At 43.6% G+C, this 13999-nt stretch overlaps 1 protein-coding gene across 1 annotated transcript in view; it reads right to left on the reverse strand.

Moving 5' to 3' along the window:
* The window catches only part of LOC128684783 (5-hydroxytryptamine receptor 1), a 368493-nt gene that overhangs the window by 142726 nt on the left and 211768 nt on the right, over window positions 1–13999 (reverse strand). Inside the window, exon 3 of the mRNA XM_070101546.1 lies at window positions 7941–8064. Within this exon, the coding sequence (XP_069957647.1) occupies window positions 7941–8064 (124 nt within the window). The remainder of the gene's footprint in view (window positions 1–7940; window positions 8065–13999) is intronic.

A 13999-nucleotide genomic window follows, 5' to 3' on the forward strand; every position in this document is an offset into this window, starting at 1 on the left:
AGCACTCTCCCAGGAGCATCAAGTACAGTCAGCACTCTCCCAGCAGCATCAAGTACACCAGTCAGCATTCTCCCAGCAGCATCAAATACACCAGCCAGCACTCTTCCAGCAGCATCAAGTACCCCAGTCAGCACTCTCCCAGCAGCATCAAGTACATCACTCAGCACTCTCCCAGCAGCATCAAGAATACCAGTCAGCACTCTCCCAGCAGCATCAAGTGCAACTCTCTCCCAGCAGCATCAAGAACACAAGTCAGCACTCTCCCAGCAGCATCAAGTACACCAGTCAGCACTCTCCCAGCAGCATCAAGTACACCAGCCAGCACTCTTCCAGCAGCATCAAGTACCCCAGTCAGCACTCTCCCAGCAGCATCAAGTACATCAATCAGTACTCTCCCAGCAGCATCAAGAATACCAGTCAGCACTCTCCCAGCAGCATCAAGTATAATACTTTCCCAGCAGCATCGAGTACACCAGCCAGCACTCTTCCAGCAGCATCAAGTACACCAGTCAGCACTCTCCCAGCAGCATCAAGTACACCAGCCAGCACTCTTCCAGCAGCATCAAGTACCCCAGTCAGCACTCTCCCAGCAGCATCAAGTACATCACTCAGCACTCTCCCAGCAGCATCAAGAATACCAGTCAGCACTCTCCCAGCAGCATCAAGTGCAACTCTCTCCCAGCAGCATCAAGAACACAAGTCAGCACTCTCCCAGCATCATCAAGTACACCAGTCAGCACTCTCCCTTCAGCATCAAGCACACCAGTCAGCACTCTCCCAGCAGCATCAAGTACACCAGTCAGCACTCTCCCAGCAGCATCAATTACACCAGCCAGCACTCTTCCAGCAGCATCAAGTGCAACTCTCCCAGCAGCATCAAGAACACCAGTCAGCACTCTCCCAGCAGCATCAAGTACACCAGGCAGCACTCTCCCAGCAGCACCAAATACACCAGTCAGCACTCCCCCAGCAGCACCAAGTACACCACTCAGCACTCTCCCAGCAGCATCAAGTACATCACTCAGCACTCTCCCAGCAGCATCAAGTACACCAATCAGCACTCTCCCAGCAGCACCAAGTACATCACTCAGCAGCACCAAGTACTTCACTCTCTCCCAGCAGCGGCATGTACTCTACACTCTCCTAGTAGCGGCACTCTCCCAGCAGCGGCATGTACTCTACACTCTCCTAGTAGTGGCATGTACTCTACACTCCCCTAGAAGCGGCATGTACTCTACATTCTCCCAGTAGCAGGATGTACTCTATACTGTCCCAGTAGCGACATGTACTCTACACTCTCCTAGAAGCGGCATGTACTCTACACTCTCCCAGTAGCGGCATGTACTCTACTTAGTACTTTACGTGTAGCGGGGACGGGAGAAGTGTAACGAGAAGAGGGTATAGTATTAAAGTAGTGGTAGCGGTGGTAGTAGTGGAAAAAGTAGTGCGACACTGGTAGAGGTGGCAATAAGAAGGTAGTAGTGGTACCGTAAACAGAGGAGAGAGGATATAGACTTAAAGAAATATTAGTAGAAGTAATAATGGATGTAGTCTGAGAAAAGAGGAGCACTGCAGATCTAATGAACAGAACCTTCCTAGGCAGGAGACAGAATAGGCAAAGAAATTATAGGAAAGAATAGGTAAGGAGAAGAGATAAAAATCAGGTCGTCATGAGTGTTCTAAAGCAAATTTGTAGCCTTTGACATTTTAATGAGAAAGGAAGGAATCTACAGAGACGAAACCAGGATATTGATGCGGGGAATTCTATATTTACCTAACCTACAAGCATGACCTACTTCTACCTGTGAATTTATCCCAGGTGACACCGCCTACGACTGCTTCACCTCACCTATGTGCAATATATAACCCCCTTCGTGCATATGCTATATTCTTTTCAAGACTGATGGACTAGTTACATCACCAGGCTGGGGGACTGTTTACCTCAAACTTCTTCTGATCCTCAACATTCTTCTTTGTATTGGACTGATGAAGCCACTGCGTGGAGAAACATTTCCACAATAATGATATCTAAGTGTTGCACATGTGTCTAATTTATCATTCACATTAAGAAAGTTGTGTATAGGAGATGCTTCAACAAGACGGCGTCTGTGACAGCTAGAAGGGTAGACAGTTCTGGCAGAAGACCAGTTAATTGTATGATAGTGATCTCTAACATGACAGAAAAGAGCATTAGTAGTGTCGGAAAGGCTAACACTTTTTTGTGTGTTTTTTTAAATATATTAGAGAGTGGCCAGCTTCTACAAACTATTGGAGAGGATAAGAGGACATTGAGAAGACTATGGAAACCTCAGTAGAAGGATTACTGCAAAGGGTGTTAGTTTCGCGAAATGTAAGTTTGATGCCTAAGGAACGAAGGGTGTTGTTAAGATTAGGAAAACTGGAAATATAGGGAAAGTGAAGAACAGGAAATTTCACAGGAGTAGAGAATTTGGGAGAGAAAGAAGTCCTTTTAGCATTTGAGTAGGCAGAGTTTATGAAAACGGAACTGTAACCAGTGCGAGAGAACGAACTGCGTTAGGTTGAAATTTTCGAGCCAAGAAACTGAGGATCAAAGATATGAAGGACATGGAGAAAGAAGAAAACTTATTTTGACGGAGGAATCATGGTAAGAAGAGTAATGCCACTGTACATTGGCTTGCAATAAACGGAAAAAGAAAAACCTGTTGCCGAGCGATGGACATGTACATTCAGGAAAGGATGTACATGTTTAGTGCCAATGTACAGTGACATGTACATTCACTAGATTTCTTACCATACTCCCTCTGTTAGGCCCGTGCCTCTCCTATCATCTGTGACCCTCAGCTCCTTGACATAGGAATTTCTGGGTGAGGCACAGGGATGTCAGGAAGTATTTCTTCAGTCTATGGGTGGATGAGATGTCCTTCGGGAAGGCGGAAACAACATAGGAAGTATATTTAAACAACTACCCACACAGAGGTATGACAGGAACTACCCACACAAATAAGTGACAGAACTACCCACACACATGTATGACTGGAACTACCTACACTGATGTATGGCAGAACTACCCACACTGATGTATGACAGGAACTACCCACACTTATGTATGACAGAACTGTACACACTGGTGTATGACACGAACTACCCACACTGATGTATGACAGGAACTACCCACACTGATGTATGACAGAACTACCCACACTAATGTATGACAGGAACTGCCCACACTTATGTATGACAGAACGACCTAAACTGATGCATGAGATGAACTACCCACACTGATGTATGACAGGTCCTACCCACACTGATGTATGGCAGAACTACCTACACTGATGTATGAGAGGAACTACCCACACTGATGTATGGCAGAACTACCTACACTGATGTATGAGAGGAACTACCCACACTGATGTATGACAGAACTACCTACACTGATGTATGAGAGGAACTACCCACACTGATGTATGGCAGAACTACCTACACTGATGTATGGCAGAACTACCTACACTGATGTATGAGAGGAACTACCCACACTGATGTATGAGAGGAACTACCTACATTGATGTATGAGAGGAACTACCCACACTGATGTATGACAGAACTACCTACACTGATGTATGAGAGGAACTACCCACACTGATGTATGGCAGAACTACCTACACTGATGTATGGCAGAACTACCTACACTGATGTATGAGAGGAACTACCCACACTGATGTATGGCAGAACTACCTACACTGATGTATGAGAGGAACTACCTACACTGATGTATGAGAGGAACTACCCACACTGATGTATGACAGAACTACCTACACTCATTTATTGATAGGAACAAATGTATGTTAGCATCTGCCCACACAAATCTCAATAAAAATACGATAGAACGACAAAGTTTAACCAGTCTGGAAGGAGAGTCGTAAAGAGTACAGACATATACGAAGCTTTAATTGATACAGTATTTCGCTCATACTTCATAGAGCTCAGCCATGAAAAAACTCTGCAAATTGTGTGTATCGAGTTTAGTGAAAGTAGCATAAAAAATGCAAGCTATGTTTCAGAGGAAGAGGAGGAGGAGGTCGAGTACGAAAACGAACAAAAATATAATATAATAATATCTTTATTTACTACAAGTACATGTACATGGTATACATCCCTAGGTGACATTATTGACATACTGCTATATAGAAAGCCGCTTATTATGCTGAGCATTTCGGGCAAATTAGGTCAGTTTTCTCCCAGGATGCGACCCACACCAGTCGACTAAGACCCAGGTACCCACTTTGAACTGATGGGTGAACAGGGACAGGGACAGGGACAGCAGGACAGTTTTGGAAACACGTCCGTAATGTTTTCCAGTCGCACCGGACGAGATTCGAACCCCAGACCTCAGTGTGTGAGCTGAGTGCGCTAGCGATCGAGCTGCGCGATGAAGAGCAGGAGGAAGAATAATAGAACAAGACAAGATGAGGAAAATGAAGAGGGAGAAAAAGAGGAGGAACCGGAACCGCCGCTATTGCCAGAGTTGGTGGTGTAAGTAGTAGCAGTTGATGGAGAAGGAGTTGGTTGGAAATTTATTTTTAAGTATGTTTAACGAGGAGGCTTAGTAAGGAAGGAGTGGTGCAGGAATGTGTGGATGGTACAGTTATCTTTTGTTTATTGTTGTCTTGATGTGAGCAGAGGGGCATTAAATCTTCTTTCTTGTTGAGATTCTCTATGTTCTTTAAATCTAAGTGCTGCATCAGGTTTCATTATCAAGGTATCGGGAGAAGCGAGTGTTTTCTAGTTTGACCTCAAATTAAAAAGATGACTTTTTCAGTTTCGGCGAATACAAAATATACAGCCACGAGTTCTTCGAGGAAGTACTTGTCACAGTATTACCACAAATTGAAGTGTTCTTGAATTATTAAAAAAAAGTAAAGAGTGACACAAGTCCACAACACCAGAAAATGAATTAGACCTAATTGAGATCTCATCATTAGAAGGTACTTCCACCACCATCTCCCTCACTCTCAGGTTCAAATTACTGGAAAATTAAACCACTTACAGACATCACCATGGCAACAAACAGCAGCAACGGGAATATCAGTACTGGCGGGGCATACTGTAAATCTGATGCTAGTGAAACATTCCGGGACATAAACACAATACTTAAAGGAAAGTAAATAATCTTCGTACACTTACAAGACTAGCAACTCGTGTATAATTCTCCGCGACTAACTTGTCTAAGTCTTGACTTTAAACATCATCAGGGTAATAAAAGTATTTACAGGAGTTTGTTACTCAAAGTTTTGATACCAGAGAACAAAACAATTAAGTTTAATATGGCTTTAAGTTGCAAAACTAATACCTGAAGAAGCCAAACTATGCCATTCGAGGCACCCCATCTGTTCTTTTATCTCACAATACCAGCTTTCCCTCCTGCCTCATGACCTAATAATTTTGCTCCCATGCAATTCTGTTCCCATGCAGGAACATGTGTTTTCAACACATGTTCCTACATTCCTCAGAGAAAATCACCTGACACGGGGCTTTGTCAAATGATAACTTTTTCTGTGAGGCACACAGCACCGCTGGCGTGTGGTGCTATGGACGCTGGTGTCCACTATCACATGCTATTGTGGTATCCACTGACCCTGTGACGGATCACGGAAGAGCACCCACTGGCCTGCCTCTCAGGCGAACCAGCAAGAAAAACTCTCTCTTTCATACACACACACACACACACACACACACACACACACACACACACACACACACACACACACACACACACACACACACACACGCACAAGCACGCGCGCGCGCTCTATCCAAGACAACTATTGCGCCAGTTAAAAGAATTACTAGTTCGAAGAATTCATCTCCAAGCTAAATCCTATTAGAATCAGTTACGTGATTTCCTTTGGAGCGTTAGTTCCATAAGACTATAAAACCCTGCAGGTAAAATTTAATTCTCAAAACTTTTCTTTAAATTCGAAAGATGGCACGTAGAGCACCAACAGCAGAGAGAGAGTGAGAGAGAGAGAGAGAGAGAGAGAGAGAGAGAGAGAGAGAGAGAGAGAGAGAGAGAGAGAGAGAGAGAGAGAGGAAGAGGGGTATTAATTAGTTACAAGTTGTCAAAGGCACTTGTCGACAGACACCTGGCCTGATTTTTGTGATTTTTAATTGTGTGTGTACGTGTGTGTGTGTGTGTGTGTGTGTGTGTGTTTGTGTGTGTGTGTGTGTGTGTGTGTGTGTGTGTACTCACCGTGTGTGTGTGTGTGTGTGTGTGTGTGTGTGTGTGTGTGTGTGTGTGTGTGTGTGTTCTCACCTAGTTGAGGTTGCGGGGGTCGAGTCCGAGCTCCTGGCCCCGTGTGTGTGTGTGTGTGTGTGTGTGTGTGCGTGTGTTTGTGTGTGTGTGTGTACGTGTGTGTGTGTGTGTGTGTGTGTGTGTGTGTGTGTGTACGTGTGTGTGTGTGTTTGTGTGTGCGTGTGTGTCTGTGTGTCTGTATACTCACCTAGTTGTGATTGTAGGGGTCGATTCACAGCTCCTGGCCCCGCCTCTTCTCTGGTCGCTACTAGGTCACTTCCTGCTCCATGAGCTTTATCATACCTTTTCTTAAATCTATGTATGGACCCTGCTCTTGCGCTGCCATCCACAGGATGGATATGGGGTGCACAGTAAACTAGCCACATCGGTGGCAAAATCTAAATCTTCTCCTGATAATCTTCTCCGTGAATTTGCATACTATACATTTTAGTGATACTGGGTCTGTAGTTTAGTGCTTCGTGTCTGTCTCCTTTTTTAAAAATTGAGACTACATTTGCTGTCTTCCATACCTCAGGTAGTCGCCCTGTTTCGATAGATGTGTTGAAGATTGTTATTGGCACACATAGCACCTCTGCTCCCTCTCACAGGAACCATGGAGACATGTTATCCGGTCCCATTGCCTTTGAGGTATCTAGCTCGGTTAGCAGCCTCTTCACTTCTTCCTCGGTTGTATGTGTGTTTGTGTCTGTGTGTGTGTGTACTCACCTAATTGTCGTTGCAGGGGTCGAGACTCAACTCCTGGCCCCGCCTCTTCACTGAATGCTACTAGGCCCTCTTTCTCCCTGCTCCATGAGCTTTATCATACCTAATCTTAAAGCTATGTATGGTTCCTGCCTCCACTACCTCACTTGCTAGGCTATTCCACTTCCTGACTACTCTATGACTGAAGAAATGCTTCCTAACATCCCTTTGACTCATCTGGGTCTTTAACTTCCAATTATGGCCCCTTGTTTCTGTGTCCCTTCTCTGGAACATCCTGTCTTTGTCCACCTTGTCTATTCCATGCAGTATTTTGTATGTTGTTATCATGTCTCCCCTAACCCTCCTGTCCTCCAGTGTCGTCAGGCCGATTTCCCTCAACCTTTCTTCGTAGGACATTCCCCTTAGATCTGGAACTAACCTTGTCGCAAACCTTTGCACTTTCTCTAATTTCTTTTACGTGTTTGATCAAGTGTGTTTGTGTGCTTGTTTGTGTGTGTGTGTGTGTGTGTGTGTGTGTGTGTGTGTGTGTGTGTGTGTGTGTGTGTGTGTGTGTGTGTGTGTGTGTGTGTGATTTCTTCCTGGAGCTGAGGCTCACACTCAGGGCTGGCCCCACCATAGTTGTACACAGGAATGAAGGCACCACCGGCACATCCCTGCCAGTAGCCAAATAGTTAAACTTGTTTTGTTTAACTACACAGATGATCTGCCGCACCCTACCGTTAAGGTCAGTAGCACCCCGATTGTCAGACAGCAAATATCCGCCCCCACCCATAGGCTCAGAATTAATAGACCCTTCATAGTACTGGATGAACTGGGCCCCAGCCATAGGGCTTTTCACCTGACTTAGTTCCTGCCAGAACGCCGTTTTCCGACGAATATACACATATACACAGTGAATCGAACATACAACACGTATAAGAGGCAAAGAAGTGGAAAAAGTGCTTACCTCGAGGTGATGTGGACTGTCGGAGCCCAAGAGACTACCTGTCTCGTCCTTGGAGCATAGAGGTGGAGGCTCCGGCGCCAGTCTCGTCTCCACACCTCCGTTGTTGACCTCCACTACGCTATACCTGCAACAAAGAAAACGAAACCTTTTTAGCTGACTTTCATCCACTGCTATTGACGATGTCGTCACAGCTGCTGAACCTGGTGAGAAGAAGAGGAGAATAAGGTGAAAAAGATGAAGATTTTCCTGTCAATATTATCTCCTATAGCATACGTATACTGCAGTCAATCTTTTCATCCCAGGGTGAGACTCACAACAGTTGACTATCACTCAGGTGCATATTTACCGAAAGGCGAACAGAGGAAGCAGATGGAAGGAAATTTTATCTTTACGTTTCACATAGGCATATCGTTAATAAACTTACCACTTCTGGGGAATAAAAATAAATATTAATCAAAATAGTGGTTGATGACACAGGTACTTTATTAAATTGTAAAGAAATACTGAAAAGGAACCCACACGTAGACAAAACGGAAGCAAATAAGACTATTGTATATTTCGACCATCCGCCTACATCCCTTTCACTAGTCCGGCATTTACTGGTCCGGAAGTTTTGATGGTTCGGGACAGTGACTCGAATTTTGCTGCCATTACCTTGAATGACCGATGTTTAGCTGACCGTGGAGCCACCACTGCCCCATATTATTTACGTCTGCCACAGCTGACTTAACGTGGTTGATGTAGCTATATTACCTTAGATTACTGAAATTTTACCCCTAAGAGGCCAGCAGGTTTTCAACTGAGTCATTGTTCGTTATTTTCGATGCTTTATATACTTTTCCACCATTATCGATGTCTGAGTCAGGGACGGGCGTTCGGCGTTTCATGCTCTGAGGATAAACCATACAAACATTCTAGGGAGAACCTCCGACTCTGATGATGTGAGAATTCTTACCAGTCGTTTCTCTCCTCGAAGCCACAGCTATTTCTAAGTATGAAGTTTCTGTCAGCTACAGCACTAGGAGATATCAACGCATTATGAACATCAGGGACATGACTGAAACTTTAGATAGAAAATTATGTAGTACCCTTCCTCATTTTGCTACAGTCACTGTCTGTGACTCAGCTTTTGACCTGAGAGGGTATTCTAAACGCCTTTGTTTTAAAAACTTGCAGAAGTGCCTTGACGATGTCATTGATGCTATAGGTTTCTTTCAACCCATTAATGAAATGAAGACAAAAATCTGTTCTTCAGTTTTCTGGAGCATTTCATTATTCTGGTCTATGGAGGTACAAGTTGGGTGAACCACCTCAAGAAACAGTTGTTCTGCTATCAAAATCAGAAAGCAGAGATGATTCTACTAACTTGGAATGCTCTCTATCACAACTATCAACGGGCTTTCTACCAGGCCAGCATTTGAGCATCTGTCCATGATCCACTAGTTCGAGAACCAACCCACTGTCTACATGGTTGGAAAGGAACTGAAAAGACGCTTGTTATACAGTTGATTACCATCCCACAAGTTGCAGCAGTGTGGAAGCTGGTTCAGTGCGGTTGTCAAAACCTTGTAGTCAGTTTTGCAGCTGCAACAAAAGCTACCCTACACTGCCCTCTGCAAATAGCTATGCAAAACTTTTTATTTTTCGGTCCTGTAATATTATGAGTCTGCTACAGTTATAACTACTTCAGTTAATGCTAACAATTGTTTCTTGCCTTTCTGTTAGACAGCAGATTAAAAACTAGTCTTGCATAATTCTCCTTTACTGTGTTGTACGTCATTTTAAGATGTTCATTTTAATCTCATTTGAAAGCTAATAAAATGCTGTAAAAGAGTGCTTTGAAGCGCTATTTAATATGTACACTTGTATGCCAGTGACTGGGATGGAAATATCAGTATTTTTTCCAGAATTTTTCTTATGTGCTTCAGGTACATTTAACAGTAAAAATAATAGTGATATTTAATCCATATGCATAAACAAATAACATGATGAATCATACATGGCTGTATTTAATTTGGTTGCTATGTATAACAGGGGCGAATGAGATTTTCAAGGGCCTACGGAGTTTCGGGGAAGGATCCCATGGAGTCTAATTAATATTTTCTTTTGCCCCTTTCGGGATTAATTACTCATGACCCAAGGAATCTGGAAAACGCCACAGGTAAATTTAACTCGCCATCTGAATAACGACACAACTCAGACTCACTCTGATGGATAAATACTAATATACAGTACTTCTTATAAGCATATAAGATTTACAATCAGAAAAGATATTTCAAGTTGGTGATGATGTGATAGTGTTGGTGTAGGCGGTGGTAATGGTGATAGTAATGGTGTAGGTGATGGTGATAGTGATGTTGTAGGTGGTGATGGTGTAGGTGGTGATAGTGATGGTGTAGGTGGTGATAGTGATGGTGATAATGGTGTAAGTGATGGTGTAGGTGATGGTGATAGTGATGGTGTAGGTGGTGATAGTGATGGTGTAGATGGTGATGGTGATAGTGATGGTGTAGGTGGTGGTGATAGTGATGGTGTAGATGGTGATGGTGATAGTGATGGTGTAGGTGGTGATAGTGTAGGTGGTGGTGACAGTGATGGTGTAGGTGATGGTGATAGAGGTGATCATGGTCGTGATGATGCAACTGATGGTGGTGGTGGTGAATTTGGTGTTGGTGTTGGTAGATGTGATTGTGGTGGTGGTGGTGACGGAGGTGATTGAGGTGGTGGTGACTAGCCGTTGACTGGGTGACCATGGTGTGTGGACATGCGTTTGAAAAAATGTACACCTGACGATTCTCCCCCATTTTCCCTCTCATAAACACACACCTGGTCCATTCTTCCAGAGATGGAGGCCACTCCACCTTTAAGTCGGCCTATTGGATTTTGAAGATATTTCTCTAATGATTCTCTTTCCCCATTATTATGCAACTAATTTCTCTTATTTCAATATTAACTATCTATTCTAACTTTTTTATTAATCTCCTAATATTTTCGCTTTCCTGTATATTTTTACTGTTTAAATTTATGAAAATCTCTTGTTCCCATTCACACTCATACTAACTTATTCTTCATGCACTACCATTCCATTAACGTTTTTCCCTATACATCTAAGTCTCCTTATCAAACATACCCATACCATTAAGTCAGATGCACTTTATTATTGTTTTTCTTCTTATAATTATTGTTGTTATACACTTGGGGAAGCACTAAACGCTTCTGGGAATGGAAGATAGAATTGGTCTTACGGAAATATAGCTGCAATTCCATGTCCAGAAGCACTCACGAGCATCACGGTAACCCCATCCCCCCCGAGAACAGGATACCGTACAATAGCGGCTGCTTTAACAAAACTTCCTAACGCTGTCTTCGTAGGATGACAGCTATTATCAACTAGTATGGTAGGACGGCAGGTACTGTCGAGAAGTATGGCAGGATGGTAGGCATTGTTTATAAGTATGGTGGGAGGGCAAGTATTGTCGACGAGTATGATAGGATGGCGGGTACTGTCGAGAAGTATGGCAGGATGGTAGGTATTGTCTACAAGCATGGTATGATGGCAGGTACTGTCGACAATATGATAGAAACACAGAGCATTATAGAGTTTCGCCCTGGGTCAATTTTCTGCATTATAACGCTGCCTTCCACCATCTCCTCTACCAGTGTATCCTACCTCTCAGTGTGTACAGTCGCCATCAGTCTAGATCAGCGCGGGGGAAGAGGACGGGATATGGATAAAGTTACCCCAATTAAGCCCGGTCCAGTTACCAGAGAAGCAAACTTTGAGAGCATCCAGGGAAAACAAAACTGCCCACCACCTCTACTTGCACACCAAGTTTACCACGAAACTGTAGAAGTTAGGAAAAACCCAGAGAGAGAGAGAGAGAGAGAGAGAGAAGCAGATAGACACACACATTGCATATTTGTGTGCGCGCATGTGTGTATATTTGTGGGCGTGAATGCGTGCTCGCGCACGAAGGAATTGAAACCTAGTTCCTGGGCCTGCCACTTAGCTCTACAAAACTGTCCTACATTGACCTAGTTTTGAAGGTGATTGTGGTGTTTTCCTATATTGCCTCATCACACTTCTTTCACATGTTTATACATGTTGATGTGCAGGTCAATGAACAGGTGGATGCTGCTGCGCGGTCAGCGGTACGTGACCTTCCGGTTTCCTATACAGTGGTACCTTGACTTACAAGTTTAATTTGTTCCATGACCGTGCTCGTAAGTCAGTTTGGTCGTATATCAAATCAGTTTTCCTCATTGAAATTAATTGAAATGCCATTAGTCGTTCCAGCCCCCCAAAAGCCACCCTAATTTTTTTTGTTACGGGTTTTTAAATAAGAAAAATGTATTTATAAATAAATGTTTTTGCCTTTTTTGCCAGATCCCAGCAATGTTTTAGAAATGCTGGAATATATATGAAACTCCTTGAAGCACAGTGTAAGACGAGTGTCACTCCACTGCTGATAGTGCAGCAGTGGAGTGACATTTGATGATCGTGCACTGCCTTGGTTTTATATTTAACTATTGCACATAAACATGCCTGTCTATCTGTTTCTATCTGTTACTATTTGTCTGTCTAGCTCTATGTTTATCTCTGTCTCTGTTTATCTGACTTTCTGTCTGCCTGTGTTTCTGTCTTCCTGTCTCTCTACATGTCTCTGTCTCAGGGAGAGCCACTCATGAACCAAAAGGTATTACACACAATGTAGAGTCATCACGTCTGATTCCTGAACAAGTGAAAATATATATTACTTGCCAGTCATGCTTATTATGCCTTATATCTACAAGCATAGTATAGCACACTGTCTGGATTTTTTGGGTTATCCTAGGTAATTTACACTATAACTGTATTTATGTGTACCTGTGAGACAGAGACAGAGGCTTGACAGAGATAGAGACAGAGGTTTGACAGAGATAGAGACAGAGACAGAGATAGATACAGACAGACAGAGATAGAGACAACCAAAGCAAATCAGCCATCCAGCTAGGCGCCGGCCAGCCAGCTGGCCACCCAACCATGTATTTACACATGTTCCACAACTGTTTCTCTTTACTTAGGGCATATGTTATAGAACATTATGGCAGGATGACATTACCAGTGGTATCAAAATTGAAAGGATGTTACACATTGGTTATTATCGAGGTTTTTGATATTTCGTCTCTCCTGTGAGTGGCGTATCTAAAGCTCGCTCGTAATTCGGATTTTGGCTCGCAACTCAAAGCCAAAAATCGACCAAGTGACGGCTCGTAACTCGAAGACAAGGTATTACTGTAGTGGTATTCCGTTTAGGGATTATTTTCCAGTCATCTCTGCCCGTCTTTGCAGCCGTTGGCAACAACGGTGGTCAGACATGCACCATAATAAATTGGACTCTATTAAACCGCTTTTAGGCCTGTGGCCATCTTCATACCACTATTGCCGTTCCCAGGAGATTGCACTTTCCCGACTCCGCATCGGCCATTCCTGCCTTACCCATAGGTATCTCATGGAATGACAACCTATTCCTCTCTGTGAGGTTTGTTGGGCTCCTATTTCGGTTCTTCACTTTCTTGTGGATTGTCTGGTTTAACAGCGAGCTTGCAGGATTTACCTCCAACGACGCTGCCGCCCTACCACTCTTACCTTATCTTCCCTTCTTGCAGACGGCCTTCCTTTGACTTACGATCACGTTTTGACTTTTTGTCAGCAACTGTTTTACTATACAAACTTTGACGCATAGCCCCTAGCATCCCTTTCAGCCCATTTCTCCCCTTACCTCTGATCCCCTCTCCACCGGCACTGTTTTCTGTGCTGCAGCGCTGCATGACCCTTGTCGGTTTAGTGCTTTATTATTTGATTATAATAATTTCACATGTTTATAACTTCTTTACAATACAGTGTTTGCTGTCTAACTTCAGTACCAGTCTAGAGGCAAGCTTTGCTTCTGGTATCTAGAGACAAGAAGCCTGGGTTTTGCCATCAATCTGGAGATAAGATTGAGTTTTGATATAAATCTGAAGCTTGAGATATACCTGTCACACAACTGATCACTGAAGGCTTCATGTGGATTACA

The sequence above is a fragment of the Cherax quadricarinatus genome, chromosome 5 (genome assembly GCF_038502225.1).
Source record: "Cherax quadricarinatus isolate ZL_2023a chromosome 5, ASM3850222v1, whole genome shotgun sequence".
In the NCBI taxonomy this organism is placed as follows: Eukaryota; Metazoa; Arthropoda; class Malacostraca; order Decapoda; family Parastacidae; genus Cherax; species Cherax quadricarinatus.